This window comes from Rhineura floridana, chromosome 7, assembly GCF_030035675.1.
Source record: "Rhineura floridana isolate rRhiFlo1 chromosome 7, rRhiFlo1.hap2, whole genome shotgun sequence".
Classification (NCBI taxonomy): domain Eukaryota; kingdom Metazoa; phylum Chordata; class Lepidosauria; order Squamata; family Rhineuridae; genus Rhineura; species Rhineura floridana.
Genome location: NC_084486.1, coordinates 74,835,275 through 74,850,634, shown reverse-complemented (window position 1 = coordinate 74,850,634; position 15,360 = coordinate 74,835,275). Strand labels below are relative to the sequence as shown.

Genomic DNA, 15,360 nt, shown 5'->3' with positions numbered 1-15,360 from the left:
CTGGGTAATTGAACTTTTTGGCTTTTTCTCTCTTAATACTCTTCTTTTTAATGATAATTTTATTAGATATTTCTTGATGTTTTAATGAATTGTGTTCTGTTTTTTTTAAATTAAAATAATTGTTAAATGTCTTGAAGGATTCATTGGTGGGACAGAAAGTATAGGATATACTTGATTGATAGGCCAGTTAGAAAATGTGCTTGAATTCAGGTTGTGCAGGATTGATGAGCACTGCAGACATACATTGAATACACATTCTGATATTCGTATTTCATAGCTCTGTCTCTACAGCTGTGCCCATCAGTTTGGCTTACCTGAGATCAATAGCATCTGGCTTTGCTCTTTTTCTTGCACATATTTGCATATATGGGACACCCATTCCATGGGACAAAGCTTCTAAAGTGCACCTTAAGTGATCATTGGTCTGGAACACTTCACTGTTAAATTGTTCACTTTCTTAAACATCAAGTGTCATAGCGTGGAACACCATACTGAATATAGCTGGTGGCAAAATGTGATGGCTCACTGAAGGCAGAGGTTATTATATGGGAAAAATTGAATTTGTAGATATAATGTTGTCATCAGATATAGTAGAGATAAAATGGTAACATTAGGACATGACATAAAGGTTTTTGTTGTTGTTTTTGTTGGCAAGATGCCAGATCCAGGCTGTATTTTTGGTAAGATTCAGACATTGCATAGTTGCATCTTCTGTCTTTCCCCAACAGAATTTTGCTCAAAAGCTTTTTTTTAATGATGTCAGAAATGATAACAGGAATCTCATTGCGAAATACATTTAAAATAGTTTCTAATTGGCATCAGAAAGTTGAAAGTTCAATTCAAAGGTGAGATTGAAGCTTCCTAATTAGACTTAAAGAACAGTTTTATTCATTATAGGGAAAATATTTCAATGAAAAAATGTTCATATTACAAGGGAGTCTTTCGCTGGGATCTTCAGTTTCTTCTATAAAGTAAGATATATGCTGCTCTAAATCTATTTAGCGTTATTATCTACAATTTGCCATCAATTTAACCTAATTTTTTTCATCTGAACAAAGCTGTCATCCATTTTCTGCTGACAAGAACATTCTTGTATCAGATGATCTGATTTTTCTTTTTTAAAAAACCTCAAGTATTATTTTCACTTGCATAAAATTGTATTAGGAACTTATTTTTCCCTTTCCTCCCTCCCAAGTTGTTTGATGCGTCTGAAATGGAAGGATGAAGTAGAAGTCACCACTTAAGCAGTGAAGGGTTATTCTTTGTAAATAATAGATCAAGAGAACCGGAGCTATATCTAATGGAGCCGTATGCAGCCTCTGTTTCAAGGACAGCGCGTGGCTGAAAAAACATAACCGCAGTTCATCCTACCTCTAACCTGTGGTCAGTTCTTTGCCACTGTCAGTCAAATATTGTGATCCACTAGAATTTTTGTTTTCAATACCCTTAAATGTCCTCACTTAATTAAATATATATTTATATAATGTTCATATGTATATTAAAAAGTTATATATAATAATGTTTAATACTGATGCGCAGAGGAAAAATTTACAAAATTTTCAAAACATTTAATTTTTCTTGGAAGGATTATTGTGATAGAAACAAACCTAACTGAAAGATTTTTCTCCTGAGGATAGCCAACAGTTTTTAAAAAATCTAATAAGTAGACAATAGAATCATTATTATCTATTGATCAAATATTAGTTTCAATTGCCTTAGTTCTTTCTTTAACAAGGATAATATTCACCCCCATGCAGTTGCTGAAGCTCTATCCAACACGTCCCTTTAAAAGCACATACAAGGCTTGTTTCTCAACGGTGTTCAAGCTAAAATCTTACTCTAAGAAAAGCAGCTTGTACAAAAAAAAACCAGGGCACAGTCCGCAGGGAAAGTTCCACTGAAATCAGTAGAAATCACATAAGAGCATGTACATTTAAATGTATCTGTACTTGCACAGGTTTCCTTCATTTCACTGGAGTTTGTGCAAGAAAACAGCCCAGTGGATTTTCCTACTAGATTCAAAATGACTCTTTTGATTCAAACAAAAGATTGGAGACAGAATTGTAGTCACTCAATAGAATGTAACTGTTTATGTTTAGAACAATGTGAAAAGCACAAGAATCTGTCTCTGAGAAAATGATGATGATATATATTTTGTCAATATGTTTTTAACATTCCTTCAACTAATTTTTGTGCTTTACTGAAGACTAAGAAGTCAAAATCTGTAATTTTAGAGATCGGTAATTTCAAAGATCAGTTTATATTTTTGCTATCATTTTGAGGCTGCAGTCTTACTACACTTGCCTGGGAGTAAGCCCCATTGAAAACAGTGAAATTTCTGAGTAAAAATGCTTTGGATTGCGTTGTAAGGAACTAAAATACTAGAACACTTTTCTTTATTTTTGTTAATTATTAAGCTCTGACCATTTGCATATAATCATAGGGCAGTAATGTATTTTGTGAATTAGTCTGATGATTACTAATCTATTTTATAATTTATGTAAATAATAGTATTAATTTTTCAGAACAATGGTATATTGACAACCAGTTGGCGCCTCAAAAAAAACCCTTAAGCTTTGTTGAATTACCTTTCTTTAAAAGCTTTAGCTCATTGGCATCAGCCATTTATTTTTAAACATTCACAAATATTTCCTTTATGAATATTATCTGTTATGAAAAAAAAGCAAAATAGGGGCTTGTGTGTCAGAACCTTATTGAAGTTGTTAAGAACTATGTATAACTTTTAAGGAATTAGTCCTTCCTAATTTGTGTGCCTACACAGCTGAAATTGTATCAGTTTGCTCAACGGGACTCTCTTCCTTTGCTTCTGCATTTCCTGTTCCTAACTTCTTCCTAGCAAGGTTTTGCTCGTTCAAGACAAAACATTAGATCATGATTAGCTATCTTTGAAATAACTCTTGTGATGCATCGTCATGCCAGTTCTCGGCATTCTATTTGGGAATTTGTTAGTGCCGGGAAAAAAAGTCAGGTTGACAGCTAATAGATATTCCCACCATCAATTGTTAAGACATTTTTGTCTTTTGTGGCATTGAGAAAAAAACAAGGAAGGGAATGGAAGTAACTAAAAATGTTGAAAGATCAAAAAATCAATGGGCTGAAGGAATGTGATCTGTTTATCAGGGTGTAGCTGCTCTTTCCATTTGCATTAAGTCCGAGTGAGTGTCTTTGGTAGCCACTGAAGCTGCTTTCATTCACTCCCTAGGAGATGTAATACAAGCATGAAAGTTACGATGTCTCACAAAGCGGACACATGAGCAAAAAAAAAAAAAAAGGCTTGGCATTACGTTTTTTCCACAGTTGTGTTAAGACTACTATCCTCACAAATGAATTGCGGAGTACTGGATATGTATCCATTTTGGGTATAAGTGTTTAACATGAAGGGGAGATATTTTTAAGTTCTTTTTTTTGAAAACATCAATAAACTGAAATGGGCTTCATAGTTCAGTTAGTGAAGTTCAAGGAGATGATTGAAGACGTGCTTTCAGGTTTTGACAGGTAATACAAAATCTTTGAGTGGACCTCATTTTGCTTTAATGGAAGAGGAGTTGGGTTTGGTGTATTTGGAATGGGGGAAAATGCAAATGTAGGGCTCCCCCCCCCCAAAAAAAGTGTTTTACTGCTTGCTACTGTTTAAAAGATACTAGTTAGTCTAAGGCTGTCTTGTCCACGATTCCTTCACTTCTTTAGATGTCGGTGTGCGTCCTTTCTTTCTCACTATCCCCTCTTTCATGCCAGCCTATAAGAACAGATGAGTAGACAAGGCAGTGGCCCAATCTGGTGGACAAATTTCTCATCCCTTTTAGTTTCTGTGTGATAGGAAGTATGGCAGGGGCTGCATATTTTATAAACTTTCTATAAAAGTTGTGGCATGTTAACATAAAAATGAATTGCGATACTTTGTATTACACTCTGGAATTGAGAGATAGACATTGGATTAAAAAAACAATTTCTAGGCATTTCTAGATGATAAATTTAATTTTCTTTGCTATTTGGAGGTCTTCTTTGAAAATGCAATTGTAATGAACGCATTCAGAACTGGAGAATAGATTTACCCTTGGCTTCAAATAGTTGACGTTATCACGCTCTGTCATTCGTTCCTTCCTATTTTCGGGCTGCTAATTGATGTTTTTGATGTCAGCAAGAAAATTGAAGAAAATGTCATGTGTGAACCAGTGCGGAAGTTAATAAGATTGACTTCGTTGACAGAATTTACAATGAGCGCAGAGACTGCATAATGGGACCGCTGCGAATTCGTGTGCTCTCTTTGGAGTCAAAATTGACACCTCACGCTAGGCCAGCGGTCGATAGGAAAGATGGAACATTTGGGAAGGTTCTTAATCTCATTTTTTCCCCTCTTCCTCAGCCCCTCTCTTTCACCTTTTGGAGATTATATAGTTGCAGAAGCAATTGTTTATCCAGAGGGTTACTTCTTTGTACTAAGTCAAATCTTAGTTCAATGTTCTAGTGCCCCCCAACAATGCTAATTTTATGCTGTTTTGAGTTTGAAAGCAAATAAGTCTTGAAAAGGTTACATTAAGATGTGTCTTAAGGAACGATATACTATTATCACACAGGGTCATTGTATATGCTTAGTCTGTTTGAAATAAAGCTGAAATGTAAATCTAAAGGATAGAATCTATATGTCATCTACCAAAGTTCAAAACAAAACAGAAGACTTGGTCTATGTAATATTCTTATTCTAGACTCTGAAGTTCAGTGTTTCATCAAAATGTTCCTTGAATCAAAATCAAACCCCAAACTTATGCACAATGGCAAAATCTTTGCTATAATGGTTTAATTTTCCAGTAATGTGACAAAGTTTATTGGATTTTGTGTGTATAATTGTGGAATGTATTAGCTGAGTTTGGTTCAGTGAATCTGATTATTTTCTGGCCTTTAGGGAAATGAACTAACCCCCTAATATGTCCACTACCCCCAAGCGGTCTTTTTTTGAAGGCACCACAGAAAATGTGGTCTCTACTCGCACTCGGCCTCCAAGGATCTTCAGTGAGAGACATTATTCTTGGAATATCCAATTAATTCCATGGGTAGTGATCAGTTAGCTCTTCTTCCTTTCTCGCCATTTGAAATGCTAACACAATGAATATTTTCTCATTGGTCTGCGTCCCTCGGCTAAGCTGTTGCCGCGGGCTGAGAATTTCATCGACTGATGAGACCAGAGGCTGCACCGATAAAAGGTTACAGTACGTGATTTGCATGCCAATTGGGGGTTGCTTACATGAACTTGAAAGTTCTTTAACTTCTATTTGACTTTTTTCTTCTGTACATAGATTATTTGTGTTGGTTAAAAAACACACCATTAAATTGGTATATACAGCCCATTATTGCTTTTGTCTTGTTTTAGATTCCTTCAGATAAACAGGTAGAAAATGTTTAATATCTTGACAAATTTAATCATATCACTAGTCCTCACTGAATTTAGTCTAGATGAAAAAAAATCTGAGTTTTCAGTTTGTATATGTATGTTTTTGTTCTGTGACACAATGTTGCCTTTTTATATTCAATGGATCCATGATTACTACAGCAGGTTACCTTAATCATGTTTGATGGTATAATATTTGTCCTTAGTGTGTGTTCTAAGAATGAAATATCCATGCTTCCTTCATGATAACAGCCAAGCAAGCAAAAGGTTAACACATTTATCTAGAATAAGGTAGTACGGTGGTAAGTTGTTAGAAGACCCTTCAAATTTTAATTATGTTCCATCGAAAGGTGACACAAAATATTGTTTGTTGTATTCAGTTATAAAATATGTTTAAAATCAAAGATATCAAGCATATCAAGTGTAGATGTCTACTCATAGCAGGCAACATAAGAGTCTCAGGATTAACAAGTTCCTAAAAATCTGGTGGCACTTAAACTGAAACAATGAAAAGTACCAAGTTCTATCTCTAATAAACTATAGCATGTCTGTTGAGGACAAAGGAAAGTAGTGTTCAGGCATATATAAGATATTGATAGCAGTGATTGGCTTAGAGTTACGACAAAAAATGTTTTAGAATTGAGAATACATGTGATAGTAAAGATAACATTTATTCTTTTCTCTTTTTTAAAAAGGAAGTGTGTGCGTGTGTGTGTGTGTGTGTGTGTGTGAGAGAGAGAGAGAGAGAGAGAGAGAGAGAGAGAGAGAGAGAGCATTTCAGCCCTCTGTAACTGTAATCTTAGAGGCTGGGTAATACGTTTGGAGATGTGACATATTCCCACTGAATAAAAATCAGGAGGCCTTTTCCAAAATTGCTAGCAAAAGGATCTAGTGAAGCTAGGTATAAAAAGCTCCCTCTTCCTCTCCCTAGCTGTCTACGAGCAGTAAAGCAGGTGGCTCCCCGTGGCTGACTTTTCATGACAACATGCCATTAGAAATTGTGGTCCTGTTGATCAATCCACTCGACATGACAGCTTTGCCGCAAGGCCTGGCTCTTTGAGCACCAGCGCTGTGGCTTTTCCCTCCTTTTTTCCTGCACTAATTGGTGAAAGTTTTTTACTGTGCTTGTGGCATAGGAAATTCTTTTGAACATTGTCACAATCAAGTGTTGACTTCTTTAGAATTGCAAGTAGGTTAAGTGAGTATCAACACAGGAATATCTTTTTAGGGCTTCCCCTCCTTTAATTTCAATTTAGTTAGAGACAAATTCAAGAAAACAATAGTTTTCTTGAAATAGTATTTCTAGAAAATAGTATTTTGGTGCTGAGCATGAAATTAAATAACATATTTCAACATTTTTCTCATATATGTCTGTCATAATTTTTATCAAACAGCATGTACTGTAAAAATTAAATATATAATAATTTATTGATTTTCCTGTCCTCAATAAAAATGTCAAAGATACGTTTTTAGAGTGCAATCCTATTAATGCTTGCTGAAATGTAAGGCCTGTTTTTAGTGAGGATTATTTTCAGGAAAGTGTGATCAGGATTGCTGCCTTTGTGTAAAGTGTATTCACAATTCAAAATTCTAATTTTAATTGAAGGTATCTTCTCTCACAATTTTCCTCAAAATATTTGACATTGCACTTTATACTTAATATTGGTTAACTATTAAGGACCATTGTTCTTTTGCTATGCATACACAGAAAGTTGTTGACTGTAGAATGTGTGTCTCCATGACGGGAAAGAAAAGAGCAAATATTCACCTTAGATATCATTTGCTTTTATAATTCCATTAGATTTGTGCCATAAATACAATGCTTAAGAAAATACTTATATGATCTATAAGTGACTCAAATGCTCATTTGATTTAAGAAAAAGACAACACAAGTACATTTATAAATATATAGATTTAAGTTCCTCAGTATTTAATCTTTAAGATTGAAGCACTGATTTATCTGCATTTTTCAGGCAAGATGACACTTGCCTCTTTCTGCCATTGATAAATTGTGTGAAATTCTTCTGTTGTACCTAATAATTGTGTATCCCAAGGTAGATGTGTTAAAAAGGTTATTTAATGTGAATATATTGCATGGAATTCATGTAAAGAACAAACAAGGGCTCGTTGTTTATACAAGTGGCAAAAAGACAGAAAAGTGAATATCTGAGGCTTGCAAATAGCTGTTAGTTCCTGCTATATATTGGAGTAGAAAGCTAAAATTATTGTGTAACTTTTAGTCCATAACTCAGTTTATTTTGCAGTAAACAGGAATTATTTCAGTCTGACTTTTGCCACTAAAATACAAAAAATTGTTAGTTGCGTAGCAAAAGTGGAACATGAGCAGGATTTTTTTGCAACTGTAATTGCTCCCATGATTTTTTTTGTACTTCAGATGCCTAAATTGAAAGGAAAATAAATTCATATAATTAATTTTGCCACTGTAAAAGCCATTTGGTAAAATTTGCATTATTAACATTATCAAGTCGCTGGTTGGTAAGACATCAGACATGACGAGCGAGAAGGGCAGCTTAGGGAGAATTGGGCTTTAAAACCTCAGCAGATCGGAGTTAGGATCAAAGGCGCTTGTTTTATGTGGCTGTGTGAGACTTTGAAGTCTTGACTGCACCTACAGCACTCATTTCATCAGGTTCACTGGTGTCTTAATAGCAGATCAATAAGTTTCAAAGTCGGAGAGTTAATTTGATACTAGTGCTGATGCAGTCGTGCTGGGGAAGCAGAGAGAGGCAGAGAAAGCAGCCTATTAAGAACTGAGATGGGGATAGGTGTCTGATGGTGTTGATTGGTATCCACAAAATCCCAAATTGTAAATATTGACCTTAAAATTTGCAAGCAATAAAATATTAAGGAGGAAATGAGATGTTTGCTTTATTGAAGAATAGGATAAGCTACTGGTTTTCTGTTGTGACCAATTCAGTAATTCAGACATCAAATTAAATTTCCATTTAACGTAGAATAAATAGGCCTGAAAAAAGCCCAAAGCTTAGTACCTCTTGAAGAGGATATGTCTCTTATACTCCAGGCATACATGATGAGAAATGTTCATTTCTTTATCCTTTCTTATCCATGTTTTTTAATTCCTACTGCAGTGTTGCTTATTCACACTGAAAAACATGTATGATAAGACAAAGCAAGGTCACCCTATTAGTAGAACCCATAGAAAAATGCTTCCTTTCACAATTTCAGATGCTTACCATTAATATTCTTTATTTCGCCCAAAATATTTTTTATTTTCCAAAGTATAGTGTGCTTACAAAGAAAAAGGATGTATGGGTATGTCAGAGTTTTAAAGATACCATTTTCTTCTCTTCAACCCAAGTAAATGAAATAGAAACCTGTGTATAAAGTGTTTTTAAAGAAGATTTTATTTTATTGCATGATGTCCTCTTTTGTAGCAAAGAGAAAAAAATGATTCCACTAACTTAGCAATAGTGTTATTGTCTTATAGGAAAATTAATACTGAAGCAATTTCCTACTACTACAACTAATTATTTTTATATTGGTGGGGTGTTGAAAAGGCAGTAGTTCATGGTACCCATAAAAACTGCTCAGACAGACACATACACAAATGTATAATCTCTCTAAAAAGGAGATTTGTTTTTAAAAAATCATAAGAACTTTTCCATCTGTATCTATGGCAGAGGTTTCCTGGCATCAGAGGTCAACTTCACACCCTTTTGGAACAAAACTCTAATTTAGAATGTTCATCTAAGGGTTGATAATGGTATTAGGGGGCCAGTAGGCTGGTCAGTGGGAGCTGTAGATTAGCACAGTAGCCACAGCAGCTTTACTTAGACCCCCATGATTCATTGGACAGATTAGCTATCACATCTGTCATTTTTATCCCCTTAATTCTCCTCCTTTTACCACATTTAAAATAAGAAACTTCTCCCAAAAATGGTGCCGGGGGGGGGGGAAGATATTAACAAATATGATATTGGGAGCAATTTGTATGAGAGAAGCCACCAAAGGTATGTTCTAAAATGCATCTGTAAAAGTCACATGCTTAACTATATAAATTAAGTAACTGATGGGGGTGTGTGAATTGAACAGCAGTGGATACAGATAAATCGATTATAACAGGTAAGAGACAACTTTTAAAGATTTAATACATTTTAAAGTAATGAGTGTTGAATTGCTTTAGTAGCTCAGCTCTGTGTGGTCATTTTTAAAAAATAATCTGGTATTTCCTGCAATCTCCATTCACTCCTTTTGATTTCATTATTCCATTAAAACATAATGTGCAACTTTTCATGTTCAAAAGGTGGGACCTGGGTGAATTTGAATTAACAAGTTTGATCTATTCTGACTCCGAGAGACCACTTTCTGCTTTCTGGTTAGTTGATGGTTGTTCTTGGGTTCCTCGAGTGTTGTTTCCTATGTGTTTATTACAGAAATATGTCACCATTAAAAGGGAATTTAAGAGTTTCTGTAAATGTAATAGTTCATCCAGAAGAAACTGAGTGAGACAGTTCTTGGGAATTAGGGAATTGGAGTAGGAGGAATTATAGTTGATGAAGGTGTCTCTTGTCAAATTTGTGTAGGAATTATTTACTGTGCTGTCTTTTCTGAACTGCTATACTAAAAGTGAAGACATGAAAAATTATCCCAAATGGCATGAGCTGCTCCTTCTCTGTTCTTTTTTTTAAAACGAAAAAAGATTTCAGAAAAAGTCATCTTTTTCTTAGAACAGTATGTATTGTAGGTCTATCGAAAAATTTATGCGGTCAGTATTTAAAAAAAAATAAAAATCTAACAGTAGCCATAACTAAATAGCTTAAATAGTCTGTCTCTCTTGTCCCCCCCCCATAATGATCTGTACTTCATTAAAAGACTATTAATCTAGCTGCTGGTCTCTTGGGAGACACCTTAAGATGATGATATTGTGGGGGGGTTCCCCCCGAATTGTTTTTTTAAAAAATCTAGCAGATTTGGTCCCTGTCAGTCAGAAATAATTGTGTTCTTAATCTTGTCCCTGATGGATGACTCGGAGTTCAGCAACGGGCCAGCTCCAATGACAAATACAATATTAATATTCATTAACTGCTTTGACAATGCTAATTTTGATGCAGTAGTAAAGGGCCTTCCAAAGTTAGCGGCCAAAGCATCAGAGCTACGCAAGGTGGCAAGATAATTTGTGCTGGTTTGCTGAGCTGAAGGCTTTTAAAGTCTATAGCAAAAAGCTAGGTACCGCAAACAAAAAAGAGAAAAGGAAAAAAGTTCTGAAGCATTGGAAAGCAGGGCGGCGGAAGTAATACGATCACACTCCGCTAAAAAATTTGACACCTCTGATGCAGTGTCTTTGAGTGAAATTTCTACAAAGTTGCAACAAAAAAAGCATAGCATGGTAAGTCAGCACATTCGTGATTTTGTTTAATCTTTTTGATCTTTTCAATTATCACTATTTGAAGATCAATAGTCATTTTTTCCTACTATGCTTAGAAGGCGCGCAGCGGTGGTTTAATATGTGTTAGGACCATTCGCTTTAAAGGAAGACATCCACAAGTTTCTGTGATTTTTACTTAAACCATGGGAAAATTCATATACTAAATACTTCTGTTTTTATTTTTTTGTCTCCTTTTTAGACATTATGCTATACTTTTTTAAAGTCTTTATAAAAAATATAGTTCAATTATTCCTGATGACAAGAATTTGGGAATGGGAGAATTTTTGTATGCAAGAAAAAAAGAGCGGAACAATCTTCTACCTTTTACTGAAATTGAACCATGGTTTCCCCCAACTGAGTGGCATAAAATAGCCATTAAAGCTTAATTTCACTGACGAGCAGCAAAGCAGTGCTTTCACCAAGTTAGGTGAACTTTGGAGAACTGAGATTTCTTTTATATTTACCAAGTCGGCAAACAAAATACCAGCTTTTGTTCTTTTGACTGAATATACAGGGTTTTGAGGGGAGGAGGAGGAGAGAGAAATGAGAGCTTTTTCACTTTTTTGTGGATTGGTATTGAATCAGGGAGAGATTCGAGTATTGTTCATTTCCCTACCAAGCGAGATAATTCTATGAATGGAACTGGACTTGAGCATCTTTTCTGAAGAGCTGGTGTTGTAGAGCTGGTTCTTGTGTGTTTATCTGCTCAGTGCAGCTCAGTGGTGAATGGCTTAGGTAGGGTGCTGCCCTCCAGTGGATCAACCAACGGCAGTCTTAATACATATCATGTAGGTATGTTAATATAACAAGCGACAGCATGCTTGAAACCAGGCAGCGTGAAGCATCCTGATTAAAACTGTTGTAAATGGTAAGCTAAACCTTTTCCTCTTTCCCACAAGGCTAGCAGAATGAGGCATTGCTTTTAATGAATTTGTCCCGATACTTTCATTTCTGTTGCATGTTTCTGTTGCATGTTAAGTTTTCTCTGTTTGGAGCATTTTAGGATTGATGGATGTAGAGCATAGAACAGAGTTTCATCATAAAAAATGCTTCAGAGTTTGGGAACTTTAGTGTTAACAAAATGATCTCTATTATCATTAATAACTAAATCTTTTACTTTTTGTTTTTCTTGGAGACACCCAATATTCTTTATGGCTTCTTCAGTGCTTTGCTCCTCAAGGTTAGGTTAAGTAAGGCCATTGCCTTCCTTTCATCAACAAAAGTTGTGTTAGGGAAGCTGAATCTTGTAGGAAATCTCATGGCAGCCACTCTCACCCATTCCCATAAATATTAAAGTTTGCTTTAACATCTGCGTATTGGATCTAAGAATCTGTGATAGTGAACAGCAGCTCCATTTGATCTCTCCCATGTGTAATTGCAACTTCATTGCAAGGAGAGGAGGGTTCCATACCTCCACAGAGGTACTGTCACAGCTCTTATTTTGCTAATCTGCAGATATTTTGTTTCTTAATTAGTTGTGTTTCTATTGTTAGGCTGTATTTATTTCTCTGACACTCCCCCCACCCGCCCCCGCAAACCCAAATATTTTTGGACATTTTCATTGCAGGACGTTAACTAGATGACTCCGTTCTGCAATGAGTTCAGATCAGTTCTCCCGAGGAACTATTTTTGAAGAAACTTGGTAGGTGCATGTATTGCTTGAAAGAAAGAAAATACTGGGCATTATATTGTTGTGTTTCTCCCCCCCCACACACACTTTGTGTTGCTTCCGTCTGCCTCCTGTTTTTGGAATAGTCAAGAATGAATGTCTCAGTTTAAAAGCTGCCCATCCTATTTGCTGCACTTTATAAGTTATTGTTGCTAAATGATTGGGAACTGTCCATCACCAGCAAGAGAACTTGCAGTTTACTTAAGAAATTGCACGTGTGACAAAAGCAGCCGCTGGAGTGTGGTGGCCGCTGTGAATAGAGGGAGGGAAGGCAATTAGTTGCCGTGTTGTTGGAGCTTTTTACTTGTCAAACTGGAGCCTCATTGCTTTTGTTATTGCCATGTAAAGGGAAATTGCAGGGTTTTGTTTTGGTATTAAGGGCCTTAACGGTTGCTGGCTGACACTTTACTCGCAAAGGCCAGATAAGTGCGGAAAGGATGGTGGTAAGAAAAGCAAACAGAAGAACTCCTTCTGTCTCAGCTGATTACGTTCTGGCAACTCTTTCCAGATTCCCAGGGTTTTGTCTCCACTTTTGAATTGCAGATCAGTCTGTACACCTGTAAAATAATAACGATAATAATTAATACAGCATGACAGCAATTGCAGAGACTTCTGTAATGATTAGTACAACAAACGTTTTTTATTTTAAAAAAATAATTGTGTAGGTTATACTACTACATATAAGGGGTCAAGAGTTTGTGGCAGGTCTTTATGTCTCTTCCAGATGCATATGGAGTCTTTGTGGGGTTTGGACAATTCAGAAACTCTTTGCTCTGATAAAATGAACTTGCAGACTAGACTGCTAATGATTTTGTATCTGTAATTGTTTACAGTTTCTTTTCCATTGTGCTTAATTGTGTTGCTACTGTTTTCTTGTCATGTATTTTGAAAAGTAGCCACTGTAGGTTTGATCACATTCCATCATTAAAACTTGAGTTGCCTTTGCAAGTTTTCTTTCTTAAGTCAATACCTATCAAGAAAAAAAAATGGCTGATGGATAACTTATAAGATGTGGAGTAAATAAGTAACCACTTTTCAGTTCACTGAAGAAACTAATCTCTTTATTTTAGCCCATACTTGTGAAAACTAAAATAAAATTGCTGTAGCAAAATACCATCATAGACAGTGAAACTGTAGTAAACTTCATAAGGTATTTTGTATTGCTTTCATATAAAACAACCAGTTTAAACCAAGAAGCAGAATTTTAATAGTGAAAAAAAGTTGGGCATGGGAGAATGATCACTTTCATGTCAGAATGATAATGAAATCGACTGTTTTCTGCAGGTCTCTTCTGAAGAAATCTGTTTGGTGGGATTTGACAGTATCTCAGATAAAATAACTGCTTGTTACACTTAGGTGCTCCTGCTCCCTCATGGCTTTCAGTTGTTGCCTCACTACGCATAAGGTTACCTGCACTATCTGAGTTGTAGCAGTGTTGCCATTGATTTCCAAGGTAACTGGTTCTTCAGCAAGCAAACCGGTGTTGGGGGGGGAGTGGGGGTGGTAGAGAGAATTTGTGTATTAGAAAATAGAAGTGATTGTTCCGAGTTTTGATATCTACAGCAGGCTCTTAGAAAATAAGACACTTCTTTCAGCCGACATCCAATGTCACAATGGATGCGGCGCATTCAGAGAATGCCAGGCCTCAAAACTGGAAACATCTTGATCTTTTAGGACTGTAGTTTAAGTGAAAATGCGGGCAGGGAATGGGAGGGAGACAGAAAGTGAAAAGCTGCAAGGGAAATAATACAAAGGTAATATAATTGGCATCTAGACAGTGAAGAAAAAAAGTTTTTGAGATTAAGAGTGGGAAAGTCAAAGCCGTTATGTACCCAAGGGATGCAATTTTAGTGGAAATGGAAGATTTGAGTGGTAAAGGAGGAGCACTCGCTTCTGGGTTCTCTCTGTTTCAGCAGTTTGGCTGCTGGCATCTCAATTTGAATTGCTGGGTGAGTAGTGTGTGTGTGTGTGTGTTTGCATGTGCGTCTTGACCATTGAACTAGTTGTGTGACTTGTTTTTATTCATGTCTGTGGAAGAATTCTTTTTAAAAAAGATAGAACAGTCATTTCAAGCAGTGACCTTTGTTCAATACTTTTTTAAAAAAATACAGTGAGAGTCAGTTTAGGGGAGGGGGATAGAATGACTTGTCACTGACAGTTCTTAGCATACTATAATAGTTACAAAACAACACAATGCATGTCTGCCCTTTCCTTACATGCAAAGGATGGAACAATTAAAAAAACATTGGAGAGGATTTTTCTTCTGACTTTGTTTTTGGAGAGAAGTTTTCTTTTTCTTTATGGAGTGTTGTCATAGGGAAAGGGGTATTTCATAATATACAGCTGGTTGTATTTATTGAATTAAAGTTGTTGAATGTAGCTAGCCAACAAAAGTGTGTGTGTGTCTATGCGTGTGTGTGTATTCTTTGTATATGTACTGTAATAGGTGTATATGGCATAACAGAACATTCTTTTTATTATTTTTGATGTTCAGTTTTCTTTCATTGTGCTTTCATTTTTATCTCGTAGTTATACATACAAAGAAATTCTCTCGAGAAAACAAGTCTTACTTTAGTTTGCCAAATATAATCATTAATGTTAGTAAAGTGTCTAATTTCCATAGCTGAATGTGTTTTAAATTACCAGTGATGTAGTTATAGGGTCGCCATAAGTCGGAATTGACTTGAAGGCAGTCCATTTCCATTTTCATCCTTATATATTATTCGGTTAACAATCCAACCCACCCACCTCCATCTTTAGGAGTTAATTTGTGTAGATGTTTATCTGCTTTTGGCATTTTGAATGGTTACTAGTTCCGTATATAAATAAATCAGACTTGAGGGGGAGATTAATTTACTTCATCAGGTAAATACAAGAGAC

At 35.7% G+C, this 15,360-nt stretch overlaps 1 protein-coding gene across 32 annotated transcripts in view; it reads left to right on the top strand.

The window, feature by feature from the left end:
- TCF7L2 (transcription factor 7 like 2) overlaps positions 1-15,360 on the top strand; it is a 269,506-nt gene that overhangs the window by 210,260 nt on the left and 43,886 nt on the right. Inside the window, exon 1 of one of the 32 annotated variants that reach the window (XM_061635976.1) lies at positions 14,307-14,429. The exons of the other annotated variants lie outside the window; for them this stretch is intronic. Coding sequence (XP_061491960.1) covers positions 14,307-14,429 — 123 coding nt within the window. Of the gene's footprint in view, positions 1-14,306; positions 14,430-15,360 lie in introns of those variants that run through there. 32 annotated transcript variants of the gene reach the window in all.